The sequence below is a fragment of the Dromiciops gliroides genome, chromosome 5 (assembly GCF_019393635.1).
Source record: "Dromiciops gliroides isolate mDroGli1 chromosome 5, mDroGli1.pri, whole genome shotgun sequence".
NCBI classification, from domain to species: domain Eukaryota; kingdom Metazoa; phylum Chordata; class Mammalia; order Microbiotheria; family Microbiotheriidae; genus Dromiciops; species Dromiciops gliroides.
The window spans coordinates 224092049-224107054 of record NC_057865.1 but is presented as its reverse complement, the minus strand read 5'-3'; the positions used below and the strand labels follow the sequence as shown (position 1 = coordinate 224107054).

General features: G+C 37.1%; 1 protein-coding gene across 1 annotated transcript; it reads right to left on the bottom strand.

Annotated features, from left to right (window-relative positions):
- Positions 1 to 3340: 3340 nt before the first annotated feature.
- On the bottom strand, positions 3341 to 4294 carry LOC122729240 (olfactory receptor 6C2-like). Its single transcript, XM_043967985.1, has one exon. It carries the CDS (start codon positions 4277 to 4279, stop codon positions 3341 to 3343), a length of 939 nt encoding a protein of 312 aa, XP_043823920.1. The 5' UTR covers positions 4280 to 4294.
- Positions 4295 to 15006: the final 10712 nt, after the last annotated feature.

Here is a 15006-nt window from a genome sequence, read left to right as displayed (position 1 = left end):
TGCCTCCTGGTCAGTCTGTCTGTCTGCTCCATCAGTCTGCCCTCTGCCGTCTCTCTAATCTTGTCAGCCGGCCTTTCCTCCTTGCTCCTAGTCCTGCGTTACTGTTCATCTTGTCCCCCTGTCTCCCATCTCACCCCGCTCTTGTCTGCCCCCCAGGTCTATATATATCTTTCTTATCTCCACTCAAATCTTGGAGCTTTTTGCACACACAGACCAAGCTAATCCGCCAGCCAGGGCTGCGGCTGGCGGGGGTGGGGGATGCGCTTCAACCTCATGTGCCTCAGCACAGGCTATCCGGGATCTTTTGGATACCTCTGCTCAGGTCAGAGGGAGCTGGGGGCTTCTTTTTTCCCCCCAGCTGTCTGACCTGGCATCTTGTACAGCACATGGGGCTTTTTGGCTCAGCTGAAGGAGAGGGTGAGGGGCCCCAGCACCTCCCCAACAGAAGAGACCCTGAGGGTCTAAGGCTTTCTAATCTCAGCCCAAAGGTAGGGTCCCCAAATCAAAATAAATTTCCACACTATACTTGGAATGGTCTTCTTTTTCACATCTGACTCCTGTTGGCCCAGACTCCATTCAAAGTTCAGCTACAGCTCACCTCCCTGGAAGAGGCCTTTTTTCCGCTTCCCTCAGTTGTTAGTACTTGTCCAACCCCATTAAATTATATTTATTTAGGATGTAGTTTTGTTTTATTTTGTTTTTCGGGTGGGGCAATGAGGGTTAAGTAACTTGCCCAGGGTCACATAAGCTGTTAAGTGTCAGGTGTCTGAGGTTGGGTTTGAACTGAGGTCCTCCTGAATCTAGGGCTGGTGCTTTATCCACTGCACCACGTAGTTGCCCCATACTTAGGATATAGCTTTACATTTAACTCTCTATGAAGGTGTTGTTTGCCCATGGAGAATGTCAGCTCCTCAAGGATATGGACTGTTTCATTTTTATCTTTGTGTCCCCAGAACCTTATGTACTACCTGGCACATTGTAGTTGATCAATAAAGGATTATAGAATTCAATAATGCTTACTGATTGATTGATTGGTGAACTTCATTTTCTTTTGAGACCCAGTTTAGTTGTGAATCCCAATTTTTGGTTTGTCTTCTTTTTATCAAAGCATAATGATTTTTGTTTCTATGACCCATTATTTATTCAGGATGTTGTTTGATCTTTATTATTTATGTTGCCCAAATTCACTATTATTTATTTATTTATTTACATATTTTTTCAGGGCAATGAAGTTTAAGTGACTTGCCCAGGGTCACACAGCTAGTGTCAAGTGTCTGAGACTGGATTTGAACTCAGGTCCTCCTGAATCCAGGGCCCGTGCTTTATCCACTGCACCACCTTGCTGCCCCCATTCATTATTATTTTTAATGGGTTTTAGTATTTAACATAGATTCTATATTTTTAGGAGAATAATTAAAACATTTTTTAGAGAATAATTTTTTAATGGATGGATTTTCATGCTTGGTACTCATTAATACTATCATCTTTAAGATTCTTATTCAGGGGGGCAGCTAGGTGGTGCAGTGGATAGAGTACCAGCCCTGGATTCAGGAGGACCTGAGTTCAAATCCGGCCTCAGACACTTAACACTTACTAGCAGTGTGATGCTGGGCAAGTCACTTAACCCCAATTGCCTCACTAAAAAAAAATAAAAATAAAATAAAGCACCAGCTTGGATTCAGGAGAACCTGAGTTCAAATATGGCCTCAGACCCTTGACACTTAGTAGCTATATGATCCTGGGCAAGTCGTTCAACCCTTATTGCCCTGCAAAAAAAAAAAAAAGATTCTTATTTAGAAGACAACACAAATTTTTCAAGTCTTTTTTATTTAGCTATTTTCTCCTTTCTTTTAGATTTATCCAGTTCTTAAGGAAAAATATAAAGTCTACAATTATTGTGTTATAATCTACATATTTTTCACTTCAGTAATCCTTTAATTTATGAAGTAAATTTTATTATGTATTTTTAAAAAATTCTTTCATCATGATGCTTTAAAACATAATTTAGTTTTCCAGTTTATTTCTCTTGACCTTGTGAATTTTTATTGCTCTCTATTCTGAAATCACAAATGCAGCTTCTGCAATTTTGGAATTGCATTATGTTGAGAAAACATTTTCCCCAGTTCCTCATTTTCATTATTTTAAATATTTCTCATATGCAACACATTTCTGGGTTTTATTTTCTTATATTTTTTTCTCATTTGTTTCCCTAGTATAATCCACTCCCATACAAAGTTACAGTTGTCCAGTTTTTCTTTTCCACAATACTTTTGTATTAAGTCCCCTCCCCGTTTTTTTTTTCTTTAAGTCAGAACTTGGTTTTACATGGTTGAAGCTTGGTTAAGCATTAGCGGTTAAGTTCTCGGACTAAGTATAACTCACCGATTTATTTTTTCTAGAATCAGCTCCAGCATACTACTGTTTTTCATTTAGTCTTCCCTAAATTCTGAATGTCTTATTAACTATGAAAATGTTGTGTCTTTCCTCCCACTGGCCAATGAAATTGAACAAAATGTATTAACTGCTTACTATGCATGAAACATTATGTTGCAAATGAATGATACCTAGTCCATGCCCTTTACTAGCTTCCAATTAAATTGAAGAAAATGGCATGTATAGAAATTATTGTAATACAAATTAAAACAAAATGAGTGCTTAATTGCATAAGAAAGGCACAAGTGTAGTGTTGTAGGAGATCTGAAGAGTAGCATCTTGCTTCTAACTGGTTAGGGATCAGTGATCATTTTGGAAAATCATGTTGGTCTCCCTCCTGGCCAGAAAGCCAGTCAGATATGATAAAGAAAAAGGAGTAAGGAGTCTATTTGTAGAGAATCAGAATAATGGAATTAAGTGTTAGGGCAAGGAAAATGAAGAAAAATAAGAGAGCTAAGGAATATTGGCAACAGTTATGCATATCAGCAAGAATGAAGCTTGATGCAGTTCTAAAGGGATGGTACTAGATGACAAATAAGAACCCTTCCAATTAGTAGAACTGATGATTCCACAACTGTACCAAATAAGAGTTCCCCATACATGATCTTGGGAGGGGAAAAGAATTGGTTCATTGCCTTCAGGTGGGGGAGGGTGGCTTTGTAGAATAGAGTAGAGAATAGAACAGAACCTGACAATGGAGGATTGGGGTAAAAGAAATCTTTATTATTTGTGGGTTGAGAGGATTCTCAATTAAAGAGAAAGGAATTTTGAGAAGGTTACAGTGATTGGGCTATGGTTAAAGGGTGATTAACAAAGGAAATGAAAAGGGGTAATGGAATACAGGTCAGATAATTAAAGGTTACTTTGATTTTCTCTTGCCTTTTGACATCTTTAAGTCAATAGTTGTTTACTGTTTTGAGAGGAAGAAAATTTTTTTGGCTGAATCCTTACAAGCTTGTATCACTTGCTTGTTTCTTAGGGCATAAATTAAGGGATTCATTACAGGGGCAACTGAAGTTGTGAGCACTGACACCACTTTATTCAAAGCCACTCCTTCTTTTGCAGAAGGTTTGATGTAGATGAAGATGCAGCTGCCATAGGTGATGGAGACAACAATCATGTGGGAGGAACAAGTGGAAAAGGCCTTTTTCCTTTGCTGAGCTGAGGGGAATCTGAGAACTGTCCTGATAATGCATGCATAGGACAAAAACACTAAGAATAAGGTGATAATGAGTGTCAACACAGCAAAGCTCAAAACCATTTTCTCAATGAACTGTGTGTCTGAGCATGCAATCTTTAATATAGGAAAAGCATCACAACCAAAATGATCGATAACATTGGAGTCACAGAATTCCAACTGGAGGCCCAGACTAATTGGTGGGAGGATGATTATTAACCCAGCCAGCCAAGAACTCAGGAGGAGCTGGTTACAGACTTTGCTGTTCATGATGGTTGTGTAGTGCAGAGGTTTGCAGATGGCCACATATCGATCATAGGACATGGTGGCCAGAAGAAAAAATTCTGTTGACCCAAGAATAATGACAAAAAATATTTGGGCCACACAAGCATTATAGGTAATGGTATTGTCTCCAGTTGACAAGCTGTAGAGATATCTGGGAATATAAGCAGTTGTGAATGCCACTTCTAAAAAGGAAAAGTTTCGGAGGAAAAAGTACATGGGCGTCTTCAGTTGGGCATCCATCAAGGTGAGGATGATGATGATGAGGTTCCCAACTATGCTCAAAATATATGTGAAAAAGAGAAAGATGAAAATCAAAACCTTTAGCCATGGATCATCTGTTAGTCCTCTAAGGATAAATAATGTTATCTCTGTATGGTTTCTCATTCCTGACCTCTGATGAACCTGTGTTTAAAAAGAAAGAGACAAAGATTACATCTGAAGAGGAGGGTGACAAAAATCTATTAGTCCTGGGAATCAAAGGAAAAAGTCAGGCAAGTTGTCACTGGACCTTCATTTTACTTGATTAGGAACAATTTCACTAATGTGTAGACCTGAGCATATCTCAGCTATATATTAGGGAGAATAAGTAAGGTTTGTTTAGAGAATTTAGTGTTCTAGACTCTATCTTGCCTAGACTCTATCTACATATATTCCTTCCATATAACTAATATTCTTGCATTTCAGCCCCCTTTAAAGATCTTATTAATTTTCACTCAAAACTGAATCACCCCTTCTTTTCCTTACCCACACACAAGAGGGTCAGGGTATCCTGTTTTGCGTTTCTGATACTTACTCATGTTTATGGATAATCTTTTTAAAAAAACTATAAAAGTATTTTATTATTTTCCAGTTACATGTAGAGATAGTTTTCAACATTTGCTGTTTTTTTTTTTTTAGTGAGGCAATTGGGGTTAAGTGACTTGCCCAGGGCCACACAGCTAGTAAGTTCAACATTTGTTTTTATAAGATTTCTAGTTTCAAATTTTTCTCCCTCCCTCCCCCCCCCCCGTTTGTGGATAATCTTGGAGCTTACTTTTTCTTATCTGTAAAATGATGTTAATAATATTTACATTGTTCTTCTCACAGAGTTTTTGTGAGTAAAGTACTTTGTAAAATGTAAAGTGTTACATTAAATAGGGTCACTCATTGTACTATTTGAAAGAAGGGCTCACTGTGTCAGTTCAAGGTTTGTTTTTTTTTTTTAGTGAGGCAATTGGGGTTAAGTGACTTGCCCAGGGTCAGTGTCTGAGGCCAGATTTGAACTCAGGTACTCCTGACTCCAGGGCCAGTGCTCTATCCACTGCGCCACCTAGCTGCCCCCAGTTCAAGGTATTTTAAAATGAGCAGACATGATCAATTTCTCCCACCGATTTAAATGACTACATTTAGTGGGAAATAGAATTCCAAATAATGCATTGTGTGGTACTACATTAGAGAATGGAGGGGGGATGGATGTTAATGCACAAAACTTACACAAAAGAGATTTATACACATTCATGACCAGTTACAGAATTGGATAGTCAATGAGGAAAGATGCATATAGACTGTGTCCAGACTGGGGAATGTAATGGTCTGGTGGCTTATACCAAAGAGAGCTTCCTATCATTTCCTTTTGTATAGAAAAAATCTCTGACGGGTTAGATATGCTCCCTCCTTTGTGAAGATTGCCAGAGGGTGCCTAATGGAGCAAAAGACATTTTTATCTGCTTCCTCTAATTCCATAACATGCTTTGAGACCTTTGAGTTAGTATTCATGAGGGGAATGAAAAAGAGTATGAGATTGAAATGTTTCCCAGTTTACTCAAGGTTACTTAAGAAGGAGGAAACAGAGGTTCAATCTTTGATTTCACATGTTACAGGGCATATAGGTTTATGCAGTTTTAACTGTGAAAATAGGATACCTGTTGGGTAGTTCCAGGGGTGAAATCAAAAGAAAGCAATAAGCAATTAGAATTATGTAGATAGAAAAAATACATTAGCCAATTCATATGGACATGGATCTATCTTCTCAGAGAGTTCCTCTTAAATTGGTTGGCTGGTTCCAGGAAAGTGAGGATCAAAGAGTTTATGGAGGTGCTAATGGCTTTTTCCCTCAAGACTTTATAATAGTGATGTCCAGATCCTAAAAAGAAGAGAAAGGTCTTAATTAATCTCTGTGTAAATGTATATTTGTATGTACATATTTTCTGGCTATATAAATTCATTTAAATTTCCCTGTGTGTGTATAATTTATGCAGCACCTACTGTGTGCCAGGTTCTATACCAAGCACTTTTTACAAATATTATTTCATTTGATTGTCATAACAAGCCTCGGATTCAGTTCCTATTATTCTCCTATTTGACAGTTAGTTGGGGCAAATAGAGGCTAAATTACTTTTCCAAGGTCACATAGCTAGTAAGCATATGAAGTCTGATTTGAATTCAGGTCTCCCTTATTCCTGACTCAGTGCTCTATCTACTATGCCACCAGCTGCCTGTACAGGAAGAAGGAATCTTGCAGTTGAAAGATGTTAAGCAGCAAAAACATCCTTATACACATCAAAAGAAGGGGAAATAGAACCCACAAAGCAAACGCTATGAAATGAATCATGACAATCACAGTTTAAGGGACCCCACAACATTTAACAGATTAAAACTGCACTCAGGCTTTTGAGTTACCCTGGATAAATCCATGTTCTTTTTGTTTCTCTTCTTGTCATTTTGGTCATCTGTTCTTTATTTTCAGTCCAGCTTAGACAGGTGAATGATTTTGGTCACATGAAAATTTGTTTCTTGGTATTCTATAGGTATTCCACTTTTTTTAAACCTGGAATAATATGTTGCAATTTCTACCATTTCCTTGCAAAGTCTGCATTGATCAGTTAGTTTGGGCCCATTAAGAATGAGTTTTTTGTTGTATCTGGTTGCAATGAACTGGTTTTGTATCCTAACCATGAACTTCTCTTTCTGTAAACAAATATACTTGACGTAGCCCTTTGTTTGGCATTTCTTTGCTTCATACCATTGTTTGAGTTTTTGTGGATGTTGCCTTTGGAGGGCTTTTGGTTTCATTCTTTGATCCAGAAGTCAGCTCCTCACAAACCAAATCCACTCCTCAGTCCAAATACGACTTGTAAAGTCCTTATTTCTTTTACCACCGTTATATATGGCATATTTATCCCCTTCATTTTACCCACATAGCTATTATACCAAATCAGACTCCCATCTTTCACACTCAGTATTGCAATAGCCTATTTGGGTCCAATCAATCTACCTGCTTCAAATTTCCAATCCATTCTCCATGCAGCTATCAAAATAATATCCATCAAGCAAATGTTGAACCATGTCATTTTCTTGCTTAAGAAGCTACAGTGGCTCTCTTGGCTTTAGGATAAAATACTGTCTCCTCTATTTACCTTTTTTTTTTTTTTTGGCAGGGCAATGAGGGCTAAGTGACTTGCCCAGGGTCACACAGCTAGTAAGTGTCGAGTGTCTGAGGCCAGATTTGAACTCAGCTCCTCCTGAATCCAGGGCTGGTGCTTTATCCACTGTGCCACCTAGCTGCCCCCTCTATTTACTTTTTAAAAGGCCTTCCCAATCTAGCTTCAGCCTATCTTTCCAGTCTTATTGTATATTATTCTCCTTCACATACTCTCCATTCCATAAAAACTGGTCTGCTTGCTCTTGCCTACACATGGCTTTCAAGCTGCCATCTTTTTGTCTTTGAATAGATTGTTCCCCATGCCTGTAATTCACTCCCCCCTCTCCTCCAACCTGTGGTATCCCTAAACTTCCTTCAAAGCTCAGCTCCAGTGCTATCTCCTATAGGAAGCTTCTCTTGATACCTCAGTTGCTAGTGAACTGTCCTCAAAATTATTTTGGACATATCTTATGTTTAATTTTATGTCTATGTGTTATTTCCCCTTAATAGAAATGTATAATTCATTATTCCTAAAGCTGACTCACTCATCCTTGATTGGAGGGTAAAATTCAGTCTTACTATTCAGTGGAAAAGTGGCATCTCAGAAATGACTGTTGAATCGTTCACTGAAACATTCATAATATTTGTCTAAATCTTGGGAGGTTTGCAAACAGAGTCCCCCACTTTCCATCTTTATAAATCCAAAGTAAAAATCTGTGACATGCAAAACCATTTCCATACTTACTTTTCTACCAGTCACTGGACTTCATTAGGTAGAGGAGACCCACATGTTCCTGGTGTGACTCAATGCTGAATAATAGTGTGTAAGTAGAGACAGCATGGTATAATTTTTGAGTCCCAGCTCTACTACTTATGAACTTGGTTAAGTTGCTTAGTTTCAATGAGCCTCAGCTTCCTTATCTATAAATGAAAGGTTTAGATAAGATGATCTGTACATTCTTTTCTAGATTTAATACTAAAACCCTAACTGAATGCAAATTTCTGACCATGCTTTGTTTCTAGAACTCAGAATGCTATACTCACAGACAGCTCTGGGACTATTTTCCAATTCCCAGGAGATTCAAGACTCCTGGCCCAACTTATCCCCTTACTGATTCTACACCAATATTCTTTCCCACAGATTCTTTTCTTCTTTAAAAGTGGGTCATATTTCTCTGTACTCTATGCCTGAAGGGGAGATAGATAAAGCAAAAAAAAAAAAGAAAAATGGTAGTATAAGAATCAATTTCTTTTGGGGCAGCTAGGTGGCACAGTGGATGAAGCACCAGCCCTGGAGTCAGGAGTACCTGAGTTCAAATCTGTCCTCAGACACTTAACACTTACTAGCTGTGTGACCCTGGGCAAGTCACTTAACCCCAATTGCCTCACTTAAAAAAAAAACAAGAATCAATTTCTTTGTATTTCAGAATAGAAGGTCTGATCTGTCTGGATAGAGAAACTGGTTTCCTTATAAATTTAACACGAATGACAACGGCATTTGTTTTATACGCTTAATCTGTTACAGGCTCATGAGGATACCATGACTGCATAAACAAGACAGTCCTTAGGGACTTGGGTTTAAACAGAACTAATGAATCTCCTATGTAATCGACTTTGGCGGTGCCCACAGATACCAGAGGATGACATAATGGCATCAGATATAATGCTCAGCTCAGTATGCAGTGAAGCAGGCTTCTGATCTCATTGCTCTTCTGTATATTATTGGGGGTTCTTAATCCAAAGGCAGGGGAGAAACTGTTGAGAATTCCCTGTAGAAGACAGATTTCAGAGGAATCCCAATCACTCCATGTCCCATGGGATTCTGGGATATGTCATCATTTTCTGTTTCAGTCTTTCTCCTAAAAGACTATTTTCATGGTGCAATATGAGTATTTTTTCTTTTTCTTTTTTCTTTTCTTTCTCTTTTTTTTGTGTGGGGCAATGAGTGTTAAGTGACTTGCCCAGGGTCACACAGCTGTTAAGTGTGAAGTGTCTGAGGCCAGATTTGAACTCAGGTCCTCCTGAATCCAGGGCCAGTGCTTTATCCACTGTGCCACCTGGCTGCCTCCTTAATATGAGTATTTCAGTGGATCTCTCACTCCTTGATGTGGGCAGCATCTTCACACAGTGCAGATTGTGACCTTTCCCATGCCCTCTTTTCTATGATTCCTGCTGTCATGAATGAAAAACCCAAAGAAACAGTTTCTGGGTACTTAATAGTCAGTTTATCAAGTAGGTTAGCAAATAATCAATACATTGATGATCAATGGTTTCTCTAGGTAACCACAGATGCAAACAGTGGTTCTGAATCATCTTAAATACCTTCTGAAAGGGAACTCCTCCAACAAGTGAAACAACCCTTATTGGTGGACATTTAATGAAGAGATGGGCTAAAAGTCTTCACCTCCTCTTGCTTCTGAGAAACTGGTTTGATCATGAGATTCAGGAGTTTCTAGGCATCTGAGCAGGGGAAGCCATTTCCATCTGGACCTCTCTGGCTAGTTTTCTCTTTTATGAACTGAGTTGCCCTAAACTTTAATGGAGGTTAATAAAGGACAGGAGGTTCCTCTCCCAGGCAAAGGATTTCTCAGACTAGTTTCTATTTATACTTAAAACAGAAATTAGGTTTTTCAGTTGGGTGTGGTCCTGCCTAACTTAGTTAAGGAACAATCTCTGAACTCAGCCATGCCCTTCAGAGACTGACTGACCTTTTCAGGAGTTGAATTTTAACAGAAATAAGAAGAAAAGGGTGGATCACAAATTAACAATTAGTTATTTTAATAGTAATATTTTTTTCTCACTACCACAGTAGAAGACAATTCCAAATAATTCCTGCAGAAGGTGGGATCTAGTATTAGACATCATACTTAGGACAAAGCACATGCTGTTCACACTATTGAGGACTATTAGAGGACCTGAATTTGGCCTGTTGATATGATCAAAGGAAAAACAACACAATGAAGAAATATCTTGTAACGAGAGACATCCAGGGGGTAAATAGAAGAAGAGATTGACTCCACAAGTCTATGTAGAGTCTCAGATTTAAAAAAAAAATGTCTTTATCACCAAGACTTAAAAGACAACTTTGAAGAGATGAAGAAAGAGATAAAAATGGAATATCCAGGGAGGAAAGAATGGCAAAGAGAATTGATACCTTAGAAAAGATGGTGGGAAAGAACAGAATCTCTAAAATTAAAATGGGTAAAACAAAAAATGAGGACTCAATGGGACAATAAGAAATATTTTTTAAAAATCAAAACAGGAAAGGGATCAGAAATAATCAATCAACATCAATATTATATAAAAGTATCTATACATTTATTTGTATACATATACTTGTATGTAGACATTTATGTGTATGTATACATCAAATAGCATAATATCTAAATACTTTAAGGGAAAGCCTGCAGGGAAGAAAAGGAAAAATATTGTAGGGCAAAATGGATAGTAAAGTCATAGTAATGAGGAAATTCAATGTTCCTCTTTTAAACATAGATAAATATAACAAAAATGTAAACAGGAATGAAATTAAGGACCTGAATAGAAATTTAGAAAAATTTAGAGATAATCTGTCTTTGGTGATAACTAAAACTGACCATATATTTGGTTGGGCATATAAACACCAAAATTGAGAAATAGTAAGCATATTTACTCATCATAATTCAATAAAATTATATTCAGTAAAGAGCTTTTGAAGAAAGAATTAAAAATTAATTGGGGACTAAATAACTTTTGTTTTCTTTCTTTTCTTTTGCGGGGCAATGGGGGTTAAGTGACTTGCCCAGGGTCACACAGCTAGTAAGTGTCAAGTGTCTGAGGCCGGATTTGAACTCAGGTACTCCTGAATCCAGGGCTGGTGCTTTATCCACTGTGCCACCTAGCTGCCCCAATAACTTACTTCTAAACAACTTGTGGGTCAAAGAATAAGTTAAAGAAACAATAGAAAATTTCCTGAAAGAAAATAGAAATAATGAGACAATGTATCAAAACTTATGGGATGCAGCTAACACAATCCTTGACAGGGAAAATTTGTATCTCTTAAGTACTTTTATCAACAACAAATTTTAAAAATCAGTGAATTGAGCATACAACTAAAAAACTGGAATGACAAATTAAAAAGCAACTAACCAACAAAGAAATCTTGAAAATCAGAGATGAATAAGATTAAAAGTAAAAACTCCCTTTTGAATGAAGCTGTTCTTGAAAAGACTAATAAAATAAAATTTTTTAAAAAACAGCTAATCTGATTTTAAAAGGGGGGAATTAAAATTGTTTATTTAAAAATGGAAAAAATTCACAAAATTGAAGAAATCAAACTATCAGAACATATTTTACCTAGTTTTTTGCCAATAAAAATTGATAGCTTGGCAAAGTAAATGGATAATTACAAAAATATAAAATGAGATTACTAGAAGAAAAAGATTATACCCACATCAACAGAAAGAGAAATATTACTTATCTCCCAAAGGAAAAACTACATAAACAATTAATTCCAATATTACATAATCTATTTACAAAAACAGAAGAACCCTTCTAATATAATTTTATGATACAAATATTATTTTGATATCTAAACCCAGGAGGGAAAAAACCAGAGAGAGTTATTTATAGACCAATATCAATAATAAACATACAAATTTTCAAGTAAAATTAGAAAATATGTTATAATAACATAATAAAAATATAGTACATAGTGGCCAGGTTGGATTTATATCTGGAATACAGGGTTGGTTCAACATAAAGAAGACTATTAACATAATATATTAAATACACACATATATGTATGTACATATATTACAGAAGTAATAAAAACACATGATTACATCAATGGATGTTTTAAAAGATTTTTAGAAAAAGTCCAATAATGCAATAATTAGCAGCATTGGAAAAGGTGCTTTGGACATGTAATCATTTTATGAATGTAAAACCTCACTAATAATGAGAAAGGGGATGACTCGTAGAGAAAGTAAAGCAAAACAATGAAATTTAAATTATTTGATAGATAACCTTAGATGAAAAAAGAGAAATAAATGCAAATGAAAGAAAAGTAAAAACTAATTTATTCTTTTTTTTTTGAGAGGCAATGGGGGTTAAGTGGCTTGCTGAGGGTCACACAGCTAGTAAGTGTTAAGTGTCTGAGGCCAGCTTTTAACTTGGGTCCTCCTGAATCCAGGGCTGGTGCTTTATCCATTGGGCCACCTAGCTATCCCACTAATTTATTCTTTTGAAAAAAATTCTGGCTATAAAGATCAATAAATGATTTGATTCACAAATTTGATGGGAAGTACAAGATATGACAAATTCATTGAGCCTATGACTCCCATTACTTGGGGATAAATTAATATTGAGCTTTATTTAACCCATTTTGATGGGATGAGTAAAGAGTAGAGAAGCGAGTCAGGAAAAGCTGGATGGACAGTTGAGATGAGGGTCAAGTACAGAAGCATTTTAAGTAGTCCTGGAATTTGACTTACATGACCACAGTTAGAAGGTTGAGGGTGTTTGGCCTCCTCAAGTGGCCACAAGTGTTTGGCCTCCTCAAAGCTACAAAAACTGGATACACATGGGGCAGCTAGGTGGCACAGTGGATAGAGCACCGGCCCTGGATTCAGGAGGACCTGAGTTCAAATCTTGCCTCAGACACTTTACACTTACTAGCTGTGTGGCCCTAGGCAAGTCACTTAACCCCAATTGTCTCACCAAAAAGACAAAACCAAAACAAACAAACAAATATTGGATATACACACCAATACAATTAAGGATTTGCATCCTGTTCCCCTGGTGTTGGGGAAGAGAAAGTGTTAAGACAAGACAATTTTGTATATGATTTCACTGCCACAGAAGCACCATAGTAAATTACTTGCTCAAAAATGTCAAAGGTACACATTGAAGTAAGAAGTGTCCTCTATAATCACAGCTTGTGGGAGCATCTTGACACTATGAAGATAGCCTTGGCTATGGTTCAGAAATTTCTTTAAGCTTGTGAAAAATGATGGGCTTTGCTCTAAGTATAAGTTTGAATACCTTTCAGATGAAAGCATGAGAAATGGAAGGCAAGTGTGGATGATTTCCTCAAATTGTTGGTGGAGGGGGGAACCTATCAAGCAGTTCTGGAGTGTGTTCAAAGTGAAGTAGGAAATAAATATGTGTATAAACTGATGCAGTCCCAGTTATGCTGGTTCCCAAGCCTGGTTAAAATGAGAAAAAAGAAGATGAATAGTCCCAGATATAGCTGCTCTATTTAACCAACAAGGGGCTGGGTGTTTAAAAGTGAGTTTGGTCACTGATAGAATTGCTGTGTTGCTATGGTATTATCTCTTTGCTAACCGTGTATAAACAGTGGTCCTTACTCCTCTCTTCTTTCTTGAGGCTGTATTTGAAGAGGACACAGGAACCCTGGGTCAACTTGAATTAAAAATAACTATCAGTAGGAGGGAAAGGGGATAAGGAGGGAGGGGTGAAAGAAGGGAGGACAGAGTGGGGGAGGGGGAAGTCAGAAGCAAAACATTTTTGAGGAGGGATAGGGTAAAAGAAGATAGAAAATAGAGTAAATATCATGGGGAGGGAATGGGATGGAGGGAAACAGTTACAATAGTAACTTAAAAAATTTTGAAGCAGAGGCAAGAGTAATGTAATATGATTATGATGATTGATTGATGATTGGAGGAAGATGAGGACATGAAGTATCAAATAGACAAAGCCATCACAATATTTGAATGCTAAGAGCATTATAACTCAAAATGTCTGTAAACCTTAAAGAAAAAAGACAATAGTAAACTTTATTTTTAACTGTTGTGCCATTATTAGTGTATGTAATACTTCAATAGCATAAAATAAATAATTGGGGCAGCTAGGTGGTACAGTGGATAGAGCCCTGGAGTCAAGAGTACCTGAGTTCAAATCTCACCTCAGACACTTATGAGCTGTGTGACCCTGGGCAAGTCATTTAACCCCAATTGCCTTAAACATCTAGGACTATCTTAAGTTTTACTGACATATATCTTGCCACTGGAGCCAGATGGTTCTGGAATAGAGAGTGAGGTTGGTGGTCTTGCATAGCCCTCTCTCACTTAAATCCAATTCACTGCAAGTCATGACATCACCCCCATGTCATGGTCCTTTTCAAGAATGAAGGACAAAAACCCCAAACAAAATCTCCCCCAAAACCCCACTCCCAAAAAACCATAATAATTAGATTGAAAGGTTATTATTCACTGATTTTGTTACAAAGTCCCTTGATGCAATTCAATATAATTCAAATTATGTTTAAAAATGTTTCTAATCCCAAGCAGACTCAATTTTTCTATCTTATGGGAAAGAGCTTTAAACATAAGTAGAAAAAAGTTAGATGAAAAAAAGTTTATGGAAAATACCTTCAAAGATATCAAGACTCATGGAAACCTGTAGAGTGTTTGTTAGCCTCACAGTAATAAACTATAGGTAAAATTGACTTACCATGTACCCTTGGGAGATCTCTTTGCATAGATCTATTTATTTATTTATTCATTTATTTGTTTGTTTAAAGTTTAAAGTTCCAAATTCTATCCCTCTCTCATTCCGTCTCTCCCTACTGTCCCCCCTCCCTGAGGTAGTAAGCAATCAGATATAGGTTACACATGTGCATTTACATTTTATTTATTTATTTAAAGTTTCTTTGCATAGATCTAATAAAGTTTTTTCATTCCCTTTCTCAGTCCCTTATCTTTGTAGT

Excerpts from the sequence above, each read along its gene's own strand:
- LOC122729240 (XM_043967985.1), bottom strand. The coding sequence starts at position 4,279 with ATGAGAAACCATACAGAGATAACATTATTTATCCTTAGAGGACTAACA.